Genomic DNA, 16,927 nt, shown 5'->3' on the forward strand with positions numbered 1-16,927 from the left:
TAATTCCCTCAGTCCCTGCAGGGTCACGTCAACTCAATTATTACATTACAGAGTATTCCTAAATAATAACATAAAAAAGGTATATGAAACCATTTTGGTATGACTGGCGTTTACAGCACACTTACAGTACATACCATGTTTACATTTATAAAGTTATGGATAGGATGGATAGTAATTGTAATCAAATTGAAGAGATTGATTTTGAGAGGGGATGGTTGAGGCTACAAGGTACGGTACTAAGGGGTAACTAGCCCCCTGAGGTAACTGCCCCCCCCCCCCCCCCAACACTTTTCCTGGCTGCCACTGCTCTTTCTCAACAACAACAAAATAATCTGTGTCATCACAACTTTTGGAGATATTTCAACAAAACTACCTTGTGGTAAATCTAATTTTTTTGAATTTTGAAATAAGTTGTAGATATATTCCAATGAAGTTAGATCTATAATTGTTTTGTAAATATAAAAGTAGGAAAGCCTTAAGATAAAGAATCCACTTGTTTAGAGAGAAAAACGTAGATGAGTAAAGTAGCAATATGTTGGATGAGTGTATTGGGGTCAACTTGCCAATAGCTAGCTGTCATATTGCTGGATAGCTAGCTACGTTTTTAAGAGAGAGCTTTTCAATTGGCATCTCTCCCCCTGTTTTTAGTCACAGTCACAGCAGGTGGGCTCATGAGTTGTGCTCCAATTTTACTGAGGATAGCTATATTTGTGACCTATGTACAAATTAGAATCGTGCAATAGCAGAGCATAAGAGAGTTGCCACATCAATGTTACTCTGAATTAATTAGTTAAGTTATTGTTATGAAATGTTATATTCCAATGTTATTTATTGTTATTAGCTTTATTCCATTCCAATATTTATTTCCCTTTATAGTTTATTCGCCTAAGTATGACCTTCATCCACATACATTTTTTTTTCTCCAAACGTTGCTTTTTTTGTGTCAGCAATTAGATGTAGTTACCCCTTAGTACCCTACAGATTATATTAAGCAATACTGTGGGCAACTAATAAAAACCTTTGAAAGAATGCAAGGCAGGAAGTCTGTGATGTGTATGCAGCATATGGAAGTGAGAAAGCGAGAGAGAGGTCATGACTGAACAGTCCTCTATTATCTTGTGTCTTGTTTAGGAAGGTTGGAAAGTGATTGAGTTCCTCATTCTGCCCGTCTGTACTTTTCTCAACGGGGGAATTCTATTGGATGCTAAATGTCATCGACATCGACACATATTAAAAAGCCACTGTTTAGACTTCAGCGTTATTCAGAGGATAAGTGTTGATCAGAAGATGTTTGCTTGTTGTCTAAAGGTATGAAAAATTTACTTTTAAATTAACTTTTTGGCCTATGAATTTATTTTGTAGATAAATTATTTATTTTGTACATCATATTCTATTCATTATGAACACTTACATGGGTAGAATCTTTGATTTTTATATTTGACATTTATTTGACTAAACATTATTATCTCTCTCTCTCTCTCCTCCCTCCCTCCCTCCCTCCCTCCCTGGCTCCTACTCTGTCTCCCTCGTAGATGAGGTTTACTTTACTAGGCATTCTAATCCTACACCAGGCCAAAAGCCAAAGCCCCAAGTTCACTCCGAGCAGCTGGAATCTTCTACCCAATGGTAGGAAATCATAATCTCTGATCAGTACATGTATATTACTGTCATCGGTTAGATCAGTACAGTTTGTAACAATAATGGCAGCCTGTACACTTGTCAGTATGTTGCCTGTTCATTATTAAGACTTGTATATGTGTTTCCAGTCTGGTATAGCACAGTGCCTTCAGAAAGTATTTTTACCCCTTGACTTATTCCACATTTTATTGTGTTACAGTCTGAATTCAAAAGGGATAAAATGTTTTTTTTAATCTACACACAATACCCCATAATGACGAAGTGAAAACGTGTTTTTAGATATTTTAGCAAATGTATTGCAAATTAAATACAGAAATATCTAATTTACATAAGTATTCACACCCCTGAGTCAATACATTTAGAGTCACCTTTGGCAGCGATTACAGCTGTGAGTCTCTAAGAGATTTGCACATCTTGATTGTACAATATTTGCACATTATTCTTAAAACAATTATTCATGCTCTGTCAAATTGGTTGTTGATCATTGCTAGACAGCCATTTTCAAGTCTTTCCATAGATTTTCAAGCTGATTCAAGTCAAAACTGTAACTAGGCAACTCAGGAAGATTCAATATCTTGTTAAGCAACTCCAGTGTATATTTGGCCTTATGTTTTAGGTTATTGTCTTACTGAAAGTTGAATTTGTCTCCCAGTGTCTGTTGGAAAGCAGACTGGACCAGGTTTTCCTGTAGTATTTTGCCTGTGCTTAGCTCTATTAAATGTATCTTTCCTCCTGAACTTATTTGGCTTCCCATAACACAAGGGTTGAATACTTATTGACTCAAGACATTTCAGCTTTTCAATTTTAATTAGTGATTGAACATTTGCAAAATGTTCTAAAAACAAAACTCCACTTTGACATTATAGGGTATTGTGTGTAGGCCAGTGACACAAAATCTCTGTTTAATCTATTTTGAATTCAGGCTGTAACACAACAAAATGTTGAAAAAGTCAAGGAGTGTGAATACTTTCTGAAGGCACTGTATAGAGATGAGTTAGTTATATGTTGGTTTTGCCAGCCCTGTGTATAAAGTTGAGGGTATGTTTATGTCAGTTCATCATAAGGCTATATAAAGTTGAGGCATGTGTTTGTGTTGATGAGCTACAGTCAGATCCAACGTTATTGTCACACTTGATAAAGATGAGCAAAAAAGACTGTATAAAATAAATAATACAAACACTGAGCTACTGTATATTGTATGCTTAACAAATAGAACAATTATATTATTTTATACCAATACAATTAGTCAGAGAAAGAGATCTTGTTTAACAAGTAATGTTTTTTTCTAAAAAAGATAGGGATCAGAATTATTGGCACCCCTGTGCCGTTATCCTCCCAAGGTGAGGTTTAGAAAGGTATTGAAAACAGCGTTGCCAATCATTTGGACCAATCTTTCTGAGAGAAAAAAACTATACTTGATAAACAAAATCTCTGACTAATTGTATTAGTATAAAATAATTACATTTTCTAAAGAATACAATATAGTTCAGTATTTTCATGATTTATTTTATACTGTTTTTTTTGGCTAATCTTTATCAAGGGTGGCAATAATGTTGGACCTGACTGTGTTGGTGTTGATTGAAGTGTGTGTTGTCACCAGTTGTTGTGGTGAACGTTGACGGCTCGCTGGTTCAGCATCCTCTGACCTGCCTGGGTTCCTTCAACCGAGAGGAGGAGGGTTGGAGGAAAGGCGATGACTGGGTGTGGCGGAGAGATGGAGAGGAGGATGAGGAGATCCTATGGATGATGGGTAAAGAGGAGATTAAGAGGGGAAATACCTTCCTTGTCAACCTGGAAGAGAGAACTGGAGGGGGGTTCTTTACATGTCACAGCCTGGATAGAACCCTCCTGAAGAAGACTACGGTGCTGGTCAAACACCTGGATGAACAGAAACGCATTCTAGAAGGATCCACCAGAACAGGTATACAGGATTTCTGTCTGTCTGTCATCTGAAAACAAGTCAAATATTAGTTTTCATTCATTATCCAATTCTAACATCTTCTGTTTCTCTTTTGTTCATTTGTTTTGTTCTATTCTAAGGCTATATGAAATGTTCTACACGGAACTACCAAGGAGACTTCCACTGCTCCTGGAAATTTAGCACTAAACGGGTTGGGACCGTTATGTCTGTCAGAGTGGCACGGTACTATTACCACCAACCATTTCAATGTATTCCTACTACACTCTTAGAAAAAAAGGTGCTAAGTAGAACAATACAGGGTTCTTCAGTTTGTCCCCATAGGGGAACCCTTTTTGGTGCTGGGTAGAACCCTTTGCAGAGGGTTCTATCTAAAACCCTCTATGTAGGGTTCTTCAAAGAACCCCCTGTATATGGTTCTACCTAAAACCCTCTATGAAGGGTTCTGCCTAGAACCGTCTATGAAGGGTGCTACCGAGAAATCTTTTATCTTTGGAGGGTTCTTCCTAGAACCCTCTATGAACGGTTGCACCATCCTTATTAGCCTTTAAAATTGTACTACTACATTACATGCAGTAATCATAAGGCATTTCTTTGACAACCTAGTTATAGCCTAACACAGTGGTGTTAGGAATCTCCTGGTTTACAGGCCACATCAGGCCTGCAAGTCACATTATGCTGGTTTGTAAAGTGATGTGTAATTCTTATTGGAATCCAGACAGAGTTAGGATATCCAACAAGTTGAATTGTTAATCACCCGCACCCTGCATTTCTCCTCTGCCAAGATAATCCATCCACCTGACAGGTGTGGCATATCAAGAAGCTGATTAAACAGCATGATCATTACACAGGTGCACCTTGTGCTGGGGACAATAAACGACCACTCTAAAATGTGCTGTTTTGTCACACAACACAAGGCCAAAGATGTCTCATGTTTTGAGGGAGTGTGCAGTTGGCATGCTGACTTCAGGAATGTCCACCAGAGCTGTAGCCAGAGAATTGAATGTTAATTTCTCTACCATATAAGCCACCTCCAAAGTCATTTGATAGAATTTGGCAGTACGTCCAACCAGCCTCACAACCGCAGACCAAATGTAACCACGCCAGCTCAGGACCTCCACATCCGGCATCTTCACCTGAGGGATTTGTCTCAGACCAGCCTCCCAAACAGCTGATGAAACTGAGGAGTATTTCTGTCTGTAATAAAGCCCTCTTGTGGGGAAAAACTCATTCTGATTGGCTGGGTTTGGCTCCTCAGTGGGTGGGCCTATGCCCAGTCATGTGAAATCCATAGATTAGGGCCTAATTTATTTATTTCAATTGACTGATTTCCTTATATGAACTGTAACTCAGTAAAAACATTGCATGTTGCATTTATATTTTTGTTCAGTATAGAACCCTTCTTGCCTTCCAAATAATCCATCTTGCCTTCCAAAGAATCATCAAAGAACCCTTTCTTCCAAAAACGGTTCTTAGGATGTTGAAGGTTCTAGGTAGAATCCTTTTCTTACAAAGAACCTTTGTCTTCTAAAAAAAGTTATTCTGATCAAAGCGGTTCTTGGTAGAACCCTATCCCTCTGCAAAGAACCCTTTTGGAAGCCTTTTTTCTAAGAGTGTATACATTCTATGGATCTGACTGTTGTATAGTGCTATAGTGCTGTATAGGCAAGAAATGTGCATAATAACTTAAAGTATTGCCTTGACTTCAAATGAAATATTAGTGAATGGACTAGGCCTGTGTTACTCTAATTGCAGTTATCCATTTCTTGCCTTTTCTATAGTGGCCTGTCTGATGCGGAGAACGTCAACTGTTCTGTGGACGCCAGCGGACAGCAGTGGACATGTTCCTCTTCGTCTGGCCAGAGTGACATCATGTGTTCTGTGCACAGTAGTGGACTGGGGGTGTCCTGTGTGGACAGACAGTATTGTCCCTATGCTGAGGAGACTGACCGGATCACCCTGACCATCTACATGAAGACTAACTACCTGCTGGAGGAATATTCCCAATCCTTCTACTTATCAGAGATAGGTGAGTGTTAAATAGGGACCTTGTGGCAGTCATAAGGGCAGACATGTTGTAAGAGACTAGCAGGATCAGGTGCACAAGTTGTGATTGTAGGCTACTTAAAGGTGACAATAATGGTCCAGATGTGCACTTCACTATATTTACAAACTAATGCAAAAATTATATTTACAAACTTCACAATGTAACTGGTCTGTGAAAAGAAAATGCCTTGGAGCTGGCAAACCTGTCTATCCCATAACAAACACTTAGAATGCGGAAACAAAGTGCTCTGAAATTGAAGGAGTTTGTAGCGCACCAGTGGAGAGATGCACTAATAATGGCGTCGTCGCCACAGTTAGGAAACCTACCTCTATATACAAATATCTTGCAGAAGATTATATGCTGAGATTTTTTTGGTTTAAACGCTACTGAAAGTTAGTTTTATAGTGCAGAGTGCTGGTAGAAGTTATGATAATAATCTCCTTCCCTCCCTCTCCCTCCTTCCCTTGCCCTCCCTCCCTCCCCCTCTCACTCTCTACCACTCCCTCCTTCCCTCACCCCCCCCCCCTCCCCCTCCCCCCCCGTCTCTCTCTCTCTCTCTCTCTCTCTCTCTCTCTCTCTCTCTCTCTCTCTCTCTCTCTCTCTCTCTCTCTCTCCCTGCCTCACTCTCTCCCTCTCTACAGTGAAGCCAGACAAGGTATCCATTAAGAAGGTGAACAGCAGTACTATAGAGTGGAGCTATCCTGTCTCCTGGAACAGCCCCATCTCCTACTTCCCCCTCTCCTTCCAGGTCAAAGAGATCAAAGACAGAGAGCGTAAGAACGGGTGCGCGTGTGATTCTCCCTGCACAGAGTTTAAGGTGAGGACTACTGTCTACATACTGTATGTACTACTATGCCTTGTCTCCAAAGCTTGATGAGAGCCATTACACCAAGACATCCAGATCCTGGACTAACAAGTCGTATACTCTTGAACTAATAGATATGCATTAGGGCACAATGTAGCAAAACGTATTTCAGGTAGTCCCTCTCTGCTTCAGGCCATTTTCTTCAATTTGGTGCTTAATGAATTTAACCCCTGTGTTCCCCCAGGACCAAACCACAGAGAGCAGCCAGTGGTCAGTAAAGGCCAAGGTGACGGTGTGTGTCAGGGCCCAGGATGCCCTCTGTGACTCCCCCTGGAGCGACTGGACAGAGTACAGGTCAGTACCACACTCTCTGGTCTACTGTTTTCAGGAGAACCTCTCCTCGAGGACCCCCAGCCGTTCCATGTATTTGAACTATTGAATAGCTAACACACCTGATTCAATTTGTCAACAAATCATCAAGCACTTGACTACTAATGAATCAGGTGAGCTAGTTCAGGGCTACAACAAAAGTGTGAAACGTCTGGGGATCCCCGAGGAGAGGGTTTAAAACCCCCGCTCCAGTCTACTTTTTTATCATGTTACATCTACCAGGGTCAGGTTCAATTGGGTTTTCCATTCAGTACATTCAGGAAGGGTATCGAAATTCAATTTCATGAATTGTTTATCAGTTCATTAATTGAACTTCTGAGAAGACATTGCAGAACAACACGTTTTTCAATGTGATGTGATCTTTCAGACACAGCAAAAAGCGAAACAAGAGGAGGAAGCTGGAGAAGCAGAAGAAGCAGGAGAAGCAGAAGAACCAGGAGAAGCAGAAGAAGCTGGAGAAGCAGAAGAAGAGTGTGTCTCAATAGTAGATCTTTACCATACTGATGGCCATCAAACATTATCCTATTTATTCACTCTGTAGAGTTTGTAGGCATTCACACTCTAAAACATCAACTATGACAAAGGTGACTTTGTTGCCAAGACCAAAGATTGCATTTCTCAACTCATTTACTGACACAAACTTTACTTTTACATTATTTATGTGTTATTACATTTATTTATTAGTATTTATTTGATCATGATTATTTATTTATTGTTGTTGCTTTTTATCCCAAAGAGTATGACATGCACTAACATAGTCATAATGTGACTTTAAAACTCTAAATCAAAATAAACGTACAAACCTGCACTTACAGTAAGTGTGTATGAGTTATTTCCACTACTCTGTGCTCATAGTCATTAATGAATTTCAGGATTGGGTGTTGCATAACTTTGTTAATTAAATAAATAAATAAAATAAGTATCAGTTTGTTTTGTTATTTGTAAACTCAGGTTCCCTTTATCTAATATTAGGTTTTGGTTGAAGATCTGATAACATTCAGTATCAAAAATATGCAGAAATAGAGAAAATCAGAAAAGGGGCAAATACTTTTTCACGGAACTGTACCTCTTTACGCCTGTCACTGCCAGAAATACAATTTGGGCATATTGTTTTCCTATCTATGGTATCCAGCTTCTCCTAGTGGATATGACAGATGGCAACATGGTTCAATCTGCTTTGTATCATTGTTGAGCGCAGCCACGTTTTCAACCTCCATGACAACCAGATGAAATCAGAATGGAGGCAACAACATTTGTTATAGCACTTCGACTACAGTCAGCAAAGATGAGGAGTTGAACCGATAGTTCCAAACTGTGTGCAATGTAAATTGCTTTGCAACGTGCTTTACCAAACTGCCTTATAACAAAAATTCCAAGTTCTCACCTGATGACCTGTTGGTCCTCTCTCTGTGCCTCTACATGGGCGGTGCTCTCCCTGTCTCTACTGACTGTCTCTGACCCCTGCCATGACAACCAAATGAAATCAGAATGCAGGCAACAACTGTTTTGTTATAGCACTTGGGCACTACAGTCAGCAACGATGAAGAGTTGAACTGATAGTGCCTTACAACTCAAATTTTCACCTGATGACCTGTTCGTCCTCTCCCTGCCGCAACATGGGTGATGCGCTCTCTCACACTCTCTCTAATGCCTGTCTTTGAACCTTGCCATAATCATTTGACCAAATACCTTTATCATATAACAAAAATGTCTGGCCTTAACAATGATGGGGTTAGCTTATTAACATGAATTAGATTCTGCTTTCATTAGATAAATAATGTTTTTACTGTCTGGAAATGGGTATAGCTAGCTAGCTAACTACGTAGCACCAATCTATTATGAATTGTACAGAGTAGTTAGCTAGCTAGTTACCTACAGTTGAAGTCAGAAGTTTACATACACTTGGTTGGAGTCATTAAAACTCGTTTTTCAACCACTCTACAAATTTCTTGTTAACAAACTATAATTTTGGCAAGTCGGTTAGGACATCTACTTTGTGCATGACACAGGTAATTTTTCAAACAATTGTTTACAGACAGATTATTTCACTTATAATTCACTGTATCCCAATTCCAATGGGTCAGAAGTTTACATACACTTGGTTGGAGTCATTAAAACTCGTTTTTCAACCACTCTACAAATTTCTTGTTAACAAACTATAATTTTGGCAAGTCGGTTAGGACATCTACTTTGTGCATGACACAGGTAATTTTTCAAACAATTGTTTACAGACAGATTATTTCACTTATAATTCACTGTATCCCAATTCCAATGGGTCAGAAGTTTACATACACTAAGTTGACTGTGCCTTTAAACAGCTTGGAAAATTCCAAAAAATGATGTAATGGCTTTAGAAGCTTCTGATAGGCTAATTGACATCATTTGAGTCAATTGGAGGTGTACCTGTGGTTGTATTTCAAGGCCTACCTTCAAACTCAGTGCCTCTTTGCTTGACATCATAGGAAAATCAAAAGAAATCAGCCAAGACCTCAGAAAACAAATTGTAGACCTCCACAAGTCTGGTTCAACCTTGGGAGCAATTTCCAAACGCCTGAAGGTACCACGTTCATCTGTACAAACAATAGTACGCAAGTATAAACACCATGGGACCACGCAGCCGTCATACCGCTCAGGAAGGAGACGCGTTCTGTCTCCTGGAGATGAACATACTTTGGTACGAAAAGTGAAATCAATCCCAGAACAACAGCTAAGGACCTTGTGAAGATGCTGGAGGAAACAGGTACAGAAGTATCTACATCCACAGTAAAACGAGTCCTATATCGACATAACCTGAAAGGCCGCTCAGCAAGGAAGAAGCCCACGCTCCAAAACCGCCATAAAAAAGCTAGACTACGGTTTTCAACTGCACATGGGGACAAAGATCGTACTTTTTGGAGAAATGTCCTCTGGTCTGATGAAACAAAAATAGAACTGTTTGGCCATAATGACCATCGTTATGTTTGGTGGAAAAAGGGGGTACGTTGCAAGCCGAAGAACACCATCCCAACCGTGAAGCACAGAGGCGGCAGCATCATGCTCTGGGGGTGTTTTGCTGCAGGAGGGACTGGTGCACTTCACAAAATAGATGGCATCATGAGGAAGGAAAATTATGTGGATATATTGAAGCAACATCTCAAGACATCAGTCAGAAAGTTAAAGCTTAGTCGCAAATGGGTCTTCCAAATGGTCAATGACCCCAAGCATACATCCAAAGTTATGCAAAATGGCTTAAGGACAACAAAGTCAAGGTACTGGAGTGGCCATCACAAAGCCCTGACCTCAATCCTATAGAATATTTGTGGGCAGAACTGAAAAAATTGCCAACCTAGCATAGCATCACTCGGTAGAAATCTATTTTTACACGATATTATGTCATCACCAATAGTTCACTAGTTATACAACCCCATAGGAATACATTTAAGAAATGTTAATTAACTTTTACTTGTTTCAAACTTTCAAACTTTCAAAACAATATATAGCTACCCAGGTCTTGAGAGTAACTTTTTTCATGAACGTCCCAGAATTGTCCTGAAGTGCAATTTCAACCATCCCAAACTGAAAATGAATCGTCCCAAATTAAAACAGGTTGTTTATTTATTTGTTTTGATATGCCAACATGGGCCTACCCTAGGAGCTAGGTAATTCACAGTGATTTAAAAGGCTAATAAGAGCACTACTGAAATAGATAAATGGCGCTGTCAATTGAGCCAGAAATTCACATGAAAAAATGTGCCTCTAAAAAGGCTAACATTGGAATAATATTCAAATATATTTTGAGAGCATATTGACTGGCTGCATCCCCGCTTGGTATGACAACTGCTCGGCATTCGACCGCAAGGTGCTACAGAGGGTAGTGTGTACGGCCCAGTACATCACTGGGGCCGAGCTCCCCGTCATCCACGACCTCTATACCAAGCGGTGTCAGAGGAAGGTCCTACAAATTGTCAAAGACTCCAGCCACCCAAGTTAGTCTGTTCTCTCTGCTACCGCACGTCAAGCAGTACCGGAGCGCCAAGTCTGGGACCGAAAGGCTCCTGAACAGCTTCTACCCCAAAGCCATAAGACTGCTGAACAGTTAATCAAATGGTTTGATTAACTCTACTTTTCACAACTACCTACATGTACATAGTACTTCAATCAGTTGCCTAACCAAACTTACATGTAAATATTACCTCAATCAATCACCCCAACTACCTCGTACCCCAGTACACTGACTCAGTACTCCTTGTATATAGCCTGTACATAGCCTCGTTATTGTTATTTTATTGTGTTAGTATTTTCTTTTTATCTATTTGCTAATTTTCAAATGTTACACAGGTCTATGAGCATTAGAGACAAGGACAATAGAAAGTACAGTACTTTGCTCCTTGTGGCGCATAATGCAGCAACAAGCCCTTGCCATGCCTGATGGTCCTTGGCAACTTTTTCAGCTTCCCCCCCCTCCCCCCCAAGACAGGCCCATGGTCTTCAACCCATTGTGGTTGAATCAGAGCCACGGGTTAAAGTTTAAAACCATGTTTTCCTGACTTATTTGCTAAAGACCGGTTGAAAGTAGGCTCAGCAAAATATTCCATTCAGAAACCAGATCACACAGGCATAGGATTACTTTCATTTACAACTTTATTCTTACAAATGTATGGGTTGATCATGCCAAAGCAAAGTACTGTTGCAGTTACTGAAATTATCACACTCAAGGATAAAGTTCTTAACAGAAATAAAGCATGGAAAATATACAAGACATTAAATAACACATTTTCTTTTTTTACACCAACTGACATAGCAACAGTTGGTTGGATTTTGTTTCATTGCAGCTCATACAAAGAAAAACAGTAGACAGTAAAAACAGAGTCACAAAATAAAATAGAAAAACATCCATAAAAGCATTGAATATTTGATCACACAGTGTGTGTCAAGGTGAGGAGGTGTTTAAGGTGTGGAGGTGTTTAAGGTGTGGAGGTGTTTAAGGTAAGGAGGTGTTTAAGGTACCCGGGGTCAGCGGGAGAAGTCCTCGCGGTAGAACATGAAGACGTTGCTCGTAACAGGAAGTCAGCCATCATGGCGTGGAGCTCCGGCTGCTGCCTTCAACTCATCCTAAAACACACACATGCGTCATGTCATGTTGGAAACTTAGGAAATAGTGGAATAAGAGTAAGGGGCTAGGTGAGAGGAGGGGGTAATGGTAGGGTGTAGGGAAAGACTAATATGGCACCTTTCTGTCCAGGAACTTGGAGTGCATCTGCATGTCCTCCTCCCACACCCGAGGCCCTTCTCAAACACTGGCTTATCATCCCTCAACTCTGACACACAACACACTTACACACAAACATGGAAATAGGGGAAGATTCCTAATAGTGTGTGTCTACCTGTGTATATTTGGGGCAGGAGCAGCAGGAGCCTCATGTTGATGGGAGAGCCCACCTGCACTCGACAGGCCAGGTGCCTAAACAGGAACAGGATGTGACATCACACAGGGAGAAAGAGATGGAAGGAGCAGTGGTGACCTGTATGTCATGGGTTTCTCTGGTGTAGGCCTGGTTACTGTAAAAGCACTTTGTGACAACTGCTGATGTAAAAAAAAAAAGGCCATATAAAAATGTGCTTGATTGATTGTAGAAGTGATGTCCTCTTACCCGTCAGGTAGAAAGTAGCTGGGATGTCCTCCACTGAGTCCACCGTCCTCTCCACCCCAAATACCTCCACTCCCACCGTCTGCACCCTAGCTCCCTCTGACCACAGATAGACCACACAACATGGTCAATACATGGTCAAATCAAACATAACCTCATCCCCAGGCTATTGCGCAGAGCACATATAAGTCTGGGATATCAACCACTCAAAGTTGGCCTTAATGGGAGTGACCATAGAATTCTATGGGACCTACTGAGCAAAGGTGTGGCTCTGTGCTTGTCGTACGCTAGCGTACGGGGGAGGGTTAGGGTGAAGGTGTTGTGGGAGATGATTGATTGAGAATTGTTTGGTTCTAAATAACAAGGTAAAATCCTACAGATGACTAGTAAAGCTCAAACCATGTTTACTCACCTACTGGGTCACACAGCTGCATAAGACAAAAAATATATGTTCCAACCAGCACAGATATATATATACTCCAATTTAGGTGACCTCCTCCTTCCCTCTAAACACGACATTTTCATTGCTAAGTGGGAAGTTAAGTGATGCAGGCAATAAACTGTTCCTTCTCCCTTAATGTGACCTGACCTGACCTCGACCCTCCATTCTTCACTAATCCACAGCTCTCCACCCTTATCAGTGACTGCAACCTTAATTGCCTCCACCATATACATTCCTCCTACAGATAACTATTAACTTCTGGTGTATAAACCAGACTATGTCACTCCTCATGTCTATAGGATAACTGATGATTAACAATATTTCAAGTTTAGAAGTCAGAACCCATCAGAATGCATATGCCACGTGAAATTCTCCCGGTCTTTCTGTATTGGCTAACAAAGGCCTAGTTTGACTCGTTTGCCCACCAGACTCTTCGCACATTTGGACGGAAGTGTCTGGGAACGAGATTAAATCAATCACAACTGAGAACACATCAACTTCATAGAACAGTGACCACTCATCTCTCACAAAACACACACACACAGACATTAGGGTTGGGGTCAATTCCATTTGAATTCCAGTCAATTCAGAAAGTAAACTAAATTTCAATTCAACATTTTCCTCATTGAAAAGCATTGAAGAGAATTGGAATTGGAATTTCTGTGTACTTCCTGAATTGACTGAAATTCAAATGGAATTAACCCCAACCCTGATGGACAGTATGTGGATGTTGAGATGTGTGTGTCCTGGTGAAAGGAAAGGAAGGTCATGAATCCATAATACGAGTTCAAAATGTCCAGTATTTCTGTGTTCATATTTCAGAACAACATATGAATTCTTTAGACATTCAGAATAGTGAAAGAATGCATGCTGAGGGAAAATAGAGCCACTCTACAAATTATTACTAACCCAAACACAGTTGGGAAAAATTGGCCTTCTACGCCTTCAGAGAAGGGCTAAGGAATGATAAAATAATGATTATAATAATATAATAATGATGTTCTGATTTAATCTCGTCAGCTTTTGTTGGATAGGAAAGGGTTAACACTGAAGAGAAAAAAATATCCAATCAGGATTTTTCTTTGCTGGTCTTTGGGGAGATAAATCTACCTTGCTAAATCCGCCATTGGCTAGACCATCAGAAGCTAGATAAAGGCATCTGCCATTCAACTGTATTAGGGCAACATTTTGGAGTGACAGTGTAATCAACCAATCACGTTTTGACTTAATGGGTGGGTCTGTAAACGTATGGGAACTTCTGCCTCGTTGAAGTTGGTCCTCTGTAGCTCAATTGGTAGAGCATGGCGCGTGTAACGCCAGGGTGGTGGGTTCGATCCCCGCGACCACCCATACGTAAAAATGTATGCGCGCATGACTGTAAGTCGCTTTGGATAAAAGCGCCTGCTAAATGGCATATTATTAAGTTCAACAGGTCACTGCGCAATAGCGAGCAGTAGTTTTCCCATGGTCTAGCTAGCTCGCTTTTGTTGTCGGCTAGTTTGCAACAGCTGCAGCAGGATGTCGAAGAGGATGTTGTTGCTTATTTGTTAGCTTCTCCCTTTTCAAGAATAACTTTCAACAATAAATTAAGTTTCAAATGATCATCGTCTGGTGAGTGGAACTGTGTTATTTATTGCAGCGCGCTTTCTGTTGTTAGCCATCTCTTTGAAAATAACTTATGTGTGTGAGACATTGTTGCATTAAAAGTGGAACTGACAGCATTTTAGCAACATGAAATCTTGTTAAAATCTGTTCATATACACCCCCAGGAAGAATATGACAGTTTCATAAATTCTTAGAATGTTTGGGAATTACGTATACTAAGGCATTTGTGTCACGCTCTGGCTCCGGGACTTTGTGTGTTGAGCCAGGGTGTGTTCGTTTCGTGGTGTTTTGTTTGGTTGGGTGGTTCTATGTGTTGTATTTCTTTGTTTGGTTGAGTGACTCCCAATCAGAGGTAACGAGTGTCAGCTGTTGGCTCGTTGTCTCTGATTGGGAGCCATATTTATACTGTCTGTTTTCACCTTGTGTTTGTGGGTTTTTGTTCCTGTTCAGTCATTGTCACTTTTGGACTTCACGTATCGTCATTTGGTTTTGTTGTTTTCGTGGTTGCTTTATTTAATAAAGTCAACATGTTCGCTACAAACGCTGCGCTTTGGTCCGCTTCCTTAGACGATCGTGACAATTTGTGAATATTCTGTAGCAATATAGATTGGGAAAGCGGCCGTGCGTTTGGACACTGAATAGACACTGCAGTAAATAAAACCAAATAAAAACATCTGTCTTGTCTAGCACCGGAGTCTAACTAGCTACTTCCAGACACAAATGAGAGAACACCTCACTCTGACCATTTTACTCACGGTAGCAGAGCTAGTTTGGCTGTTTACATGTTATCTAGAGCGTTCTTGACTAACTATTACTTTTTTTGCCTACGTTTACTGACATTAGTCATATTCAGCGGGTTGTTGCGCGTTCGTAAATTCATAAGTTGTTCTGCGCTCTGGCACACTCAGACGAGAGTGCTCTGAAATCAGAGTAGATAACCAGAGTGAATTTGCGAACACAAGAGATATGCTAACTGGATAACAGTCTATCAAGTTCTTGCTAGCTAACCAAATGACACCTGCATCTCTAGATGTGTATAGCCACCAGAAAACGATATGAGGGGGAAAAGTCACTCACTCACCCACTCCTCCAATGTCACGACTTGACATCCTCCTAGCAGCTAGCTAGCTAGCTATCTAGCTAACGTTAGGCTCCGTGTTTTTAGCTTGCTACATAAATAGATACACTAGCCTGTTAACCACCATTATGACTGACTTGTGATCATTGCCCTTGCTAGTTTGATTGTATTGACATTCCCTGTGTTAGTTACGTTCGTCAATTTTGGTCCGGAATATTCAGTCATTGAAACTGAAACCGTGCGTCCCAAATGGAGGCAGCAGACAATGTACCAGGCCAGCTGTGATTTACAAACTGATAGCAATATTTTTGGGACTACCAAGAAATGTATTGGTGAATTATATTAATCATGCATTGAACTGCATCCATCTATTCTGCCAACAATGCCTTAGTGTACGTCATGGAACGTTGAGTCAAATATAACATATTTTTAAAACCTCTTAGAAATTTGGTTTTGTAGCATGAACTGGGAATTTTATATGTTTTACTGATATTATGATTGTCTGTTTGTTTCATATCTGCAAAGTAGTTAAAACGCTATCAGTTCGACTTTAAACTTTAGGTCACTGCTTACTTTGTGTGCTAAACGTGGGTGATTGTTAATTGTTAGAGTAATGTAGCTCAGTGGAGCTACTCATAACATTGTGTTGCCAGGGTAGATTTCCCCCCTGTGCCTATGTATTATTGGATTCCGTTACAGTGTAATTGCCAGGGATGTTTGTTTCCCCTGTGCCCGTTTCGTTGATCGCTATTGGAGCGCATTTGTGTGTCAACGAAGGAATAAACTCTGTATTCTGTGATTACCCTCCTGCGCCTGACTCCTTTCACCACACTCACCACAGATGTTCAAGTCAGAGCTCTATAAAGAGGCCCATGTTCCCGACTTGGAATTCCGAGTTGGATGACCGTTCAAAACGTATTTTCCCAGTCGGAGCTTGTTTTCCCAGTTGTCTTGAACTCACTGAAGTCTGAGATTTCCCAGTTTCCAGTTTTTTTAAAAGCGGCAGATGTCATGCTGGATTGACAGCATGGCCAATATATTCAACCTTTTATGGCACATGGTGTTGAATGTATAACCTTTTACGCTTGGAAAAGAGACCCTTAAACCCAGACATGGACCACACACCCACTCCAATGAATAGCAGGCTAGTGATTGCTTTGCAACCTTGCAGTTAGCCACTGATTCCTTCCAAACCACTCACTGTTGAATATGCCATTTCCAACTTGTTGTATAATGTTTATATCCAATAGCCAATGAGCACCGATAAATTTTATTTATAATTTCTCTTCATATGACAAGGATTGAAAAGGATTTGCCAGTAGATTGTCGACGTGATTCATGATGATGACTGCTTGTCTAGCTTAATGGCTAAGATTT

The 16,927-nt window shown here is 40.5% G+C and overlaps 1 protein-coding gene across 1 annotated transcript; it reads left to right on the top strand.

Annotated features, from left to right (window-relative positions):
* Window positions 1-1,532: 1,532 nt before the first annotated feature.
* On the top strand, window positions 1,533-7,283 carry LOC311122402 (interleukin-12 subunit beta-like; the record flags this gene model as incomplete). Its single annotated transcript, XM_084196765.1, has 7 exons — window positions 1,533-1,626; window positions 3,239-3,559; window positions 3,679-3,781; window positions 5,338-5,585; window positions 6,245-6,420; window positions 6,659-6,762; window positions 7,166-7,283. 7 exons carry the CDS (start codon window positions 1,533-1,535, stop codon window positions 7,281-7,283), a joined length of 1,164 nt encoding a protein of 387 aa, XP_084052891.1.
* Window positions 7,284-16,927: the final 9,644 nt, after the last annotated feature.

The sequence above is a fragment of the Coregonus lavaretus genome (genome assembly GCF_964263955.1).
Source record: "Coregonus lavaretus genome assembly, contig: HAP1_SCAFFOLD_1236, whole genome shotgun sequence".
In the NCBI taxonomy this organism is placed as follows: Eukaryota; Metazoa; Chordata; class Actinopteri; order Salmoniformes; family Salmonidae; genus Coregonus; species Coregonus lavaretus.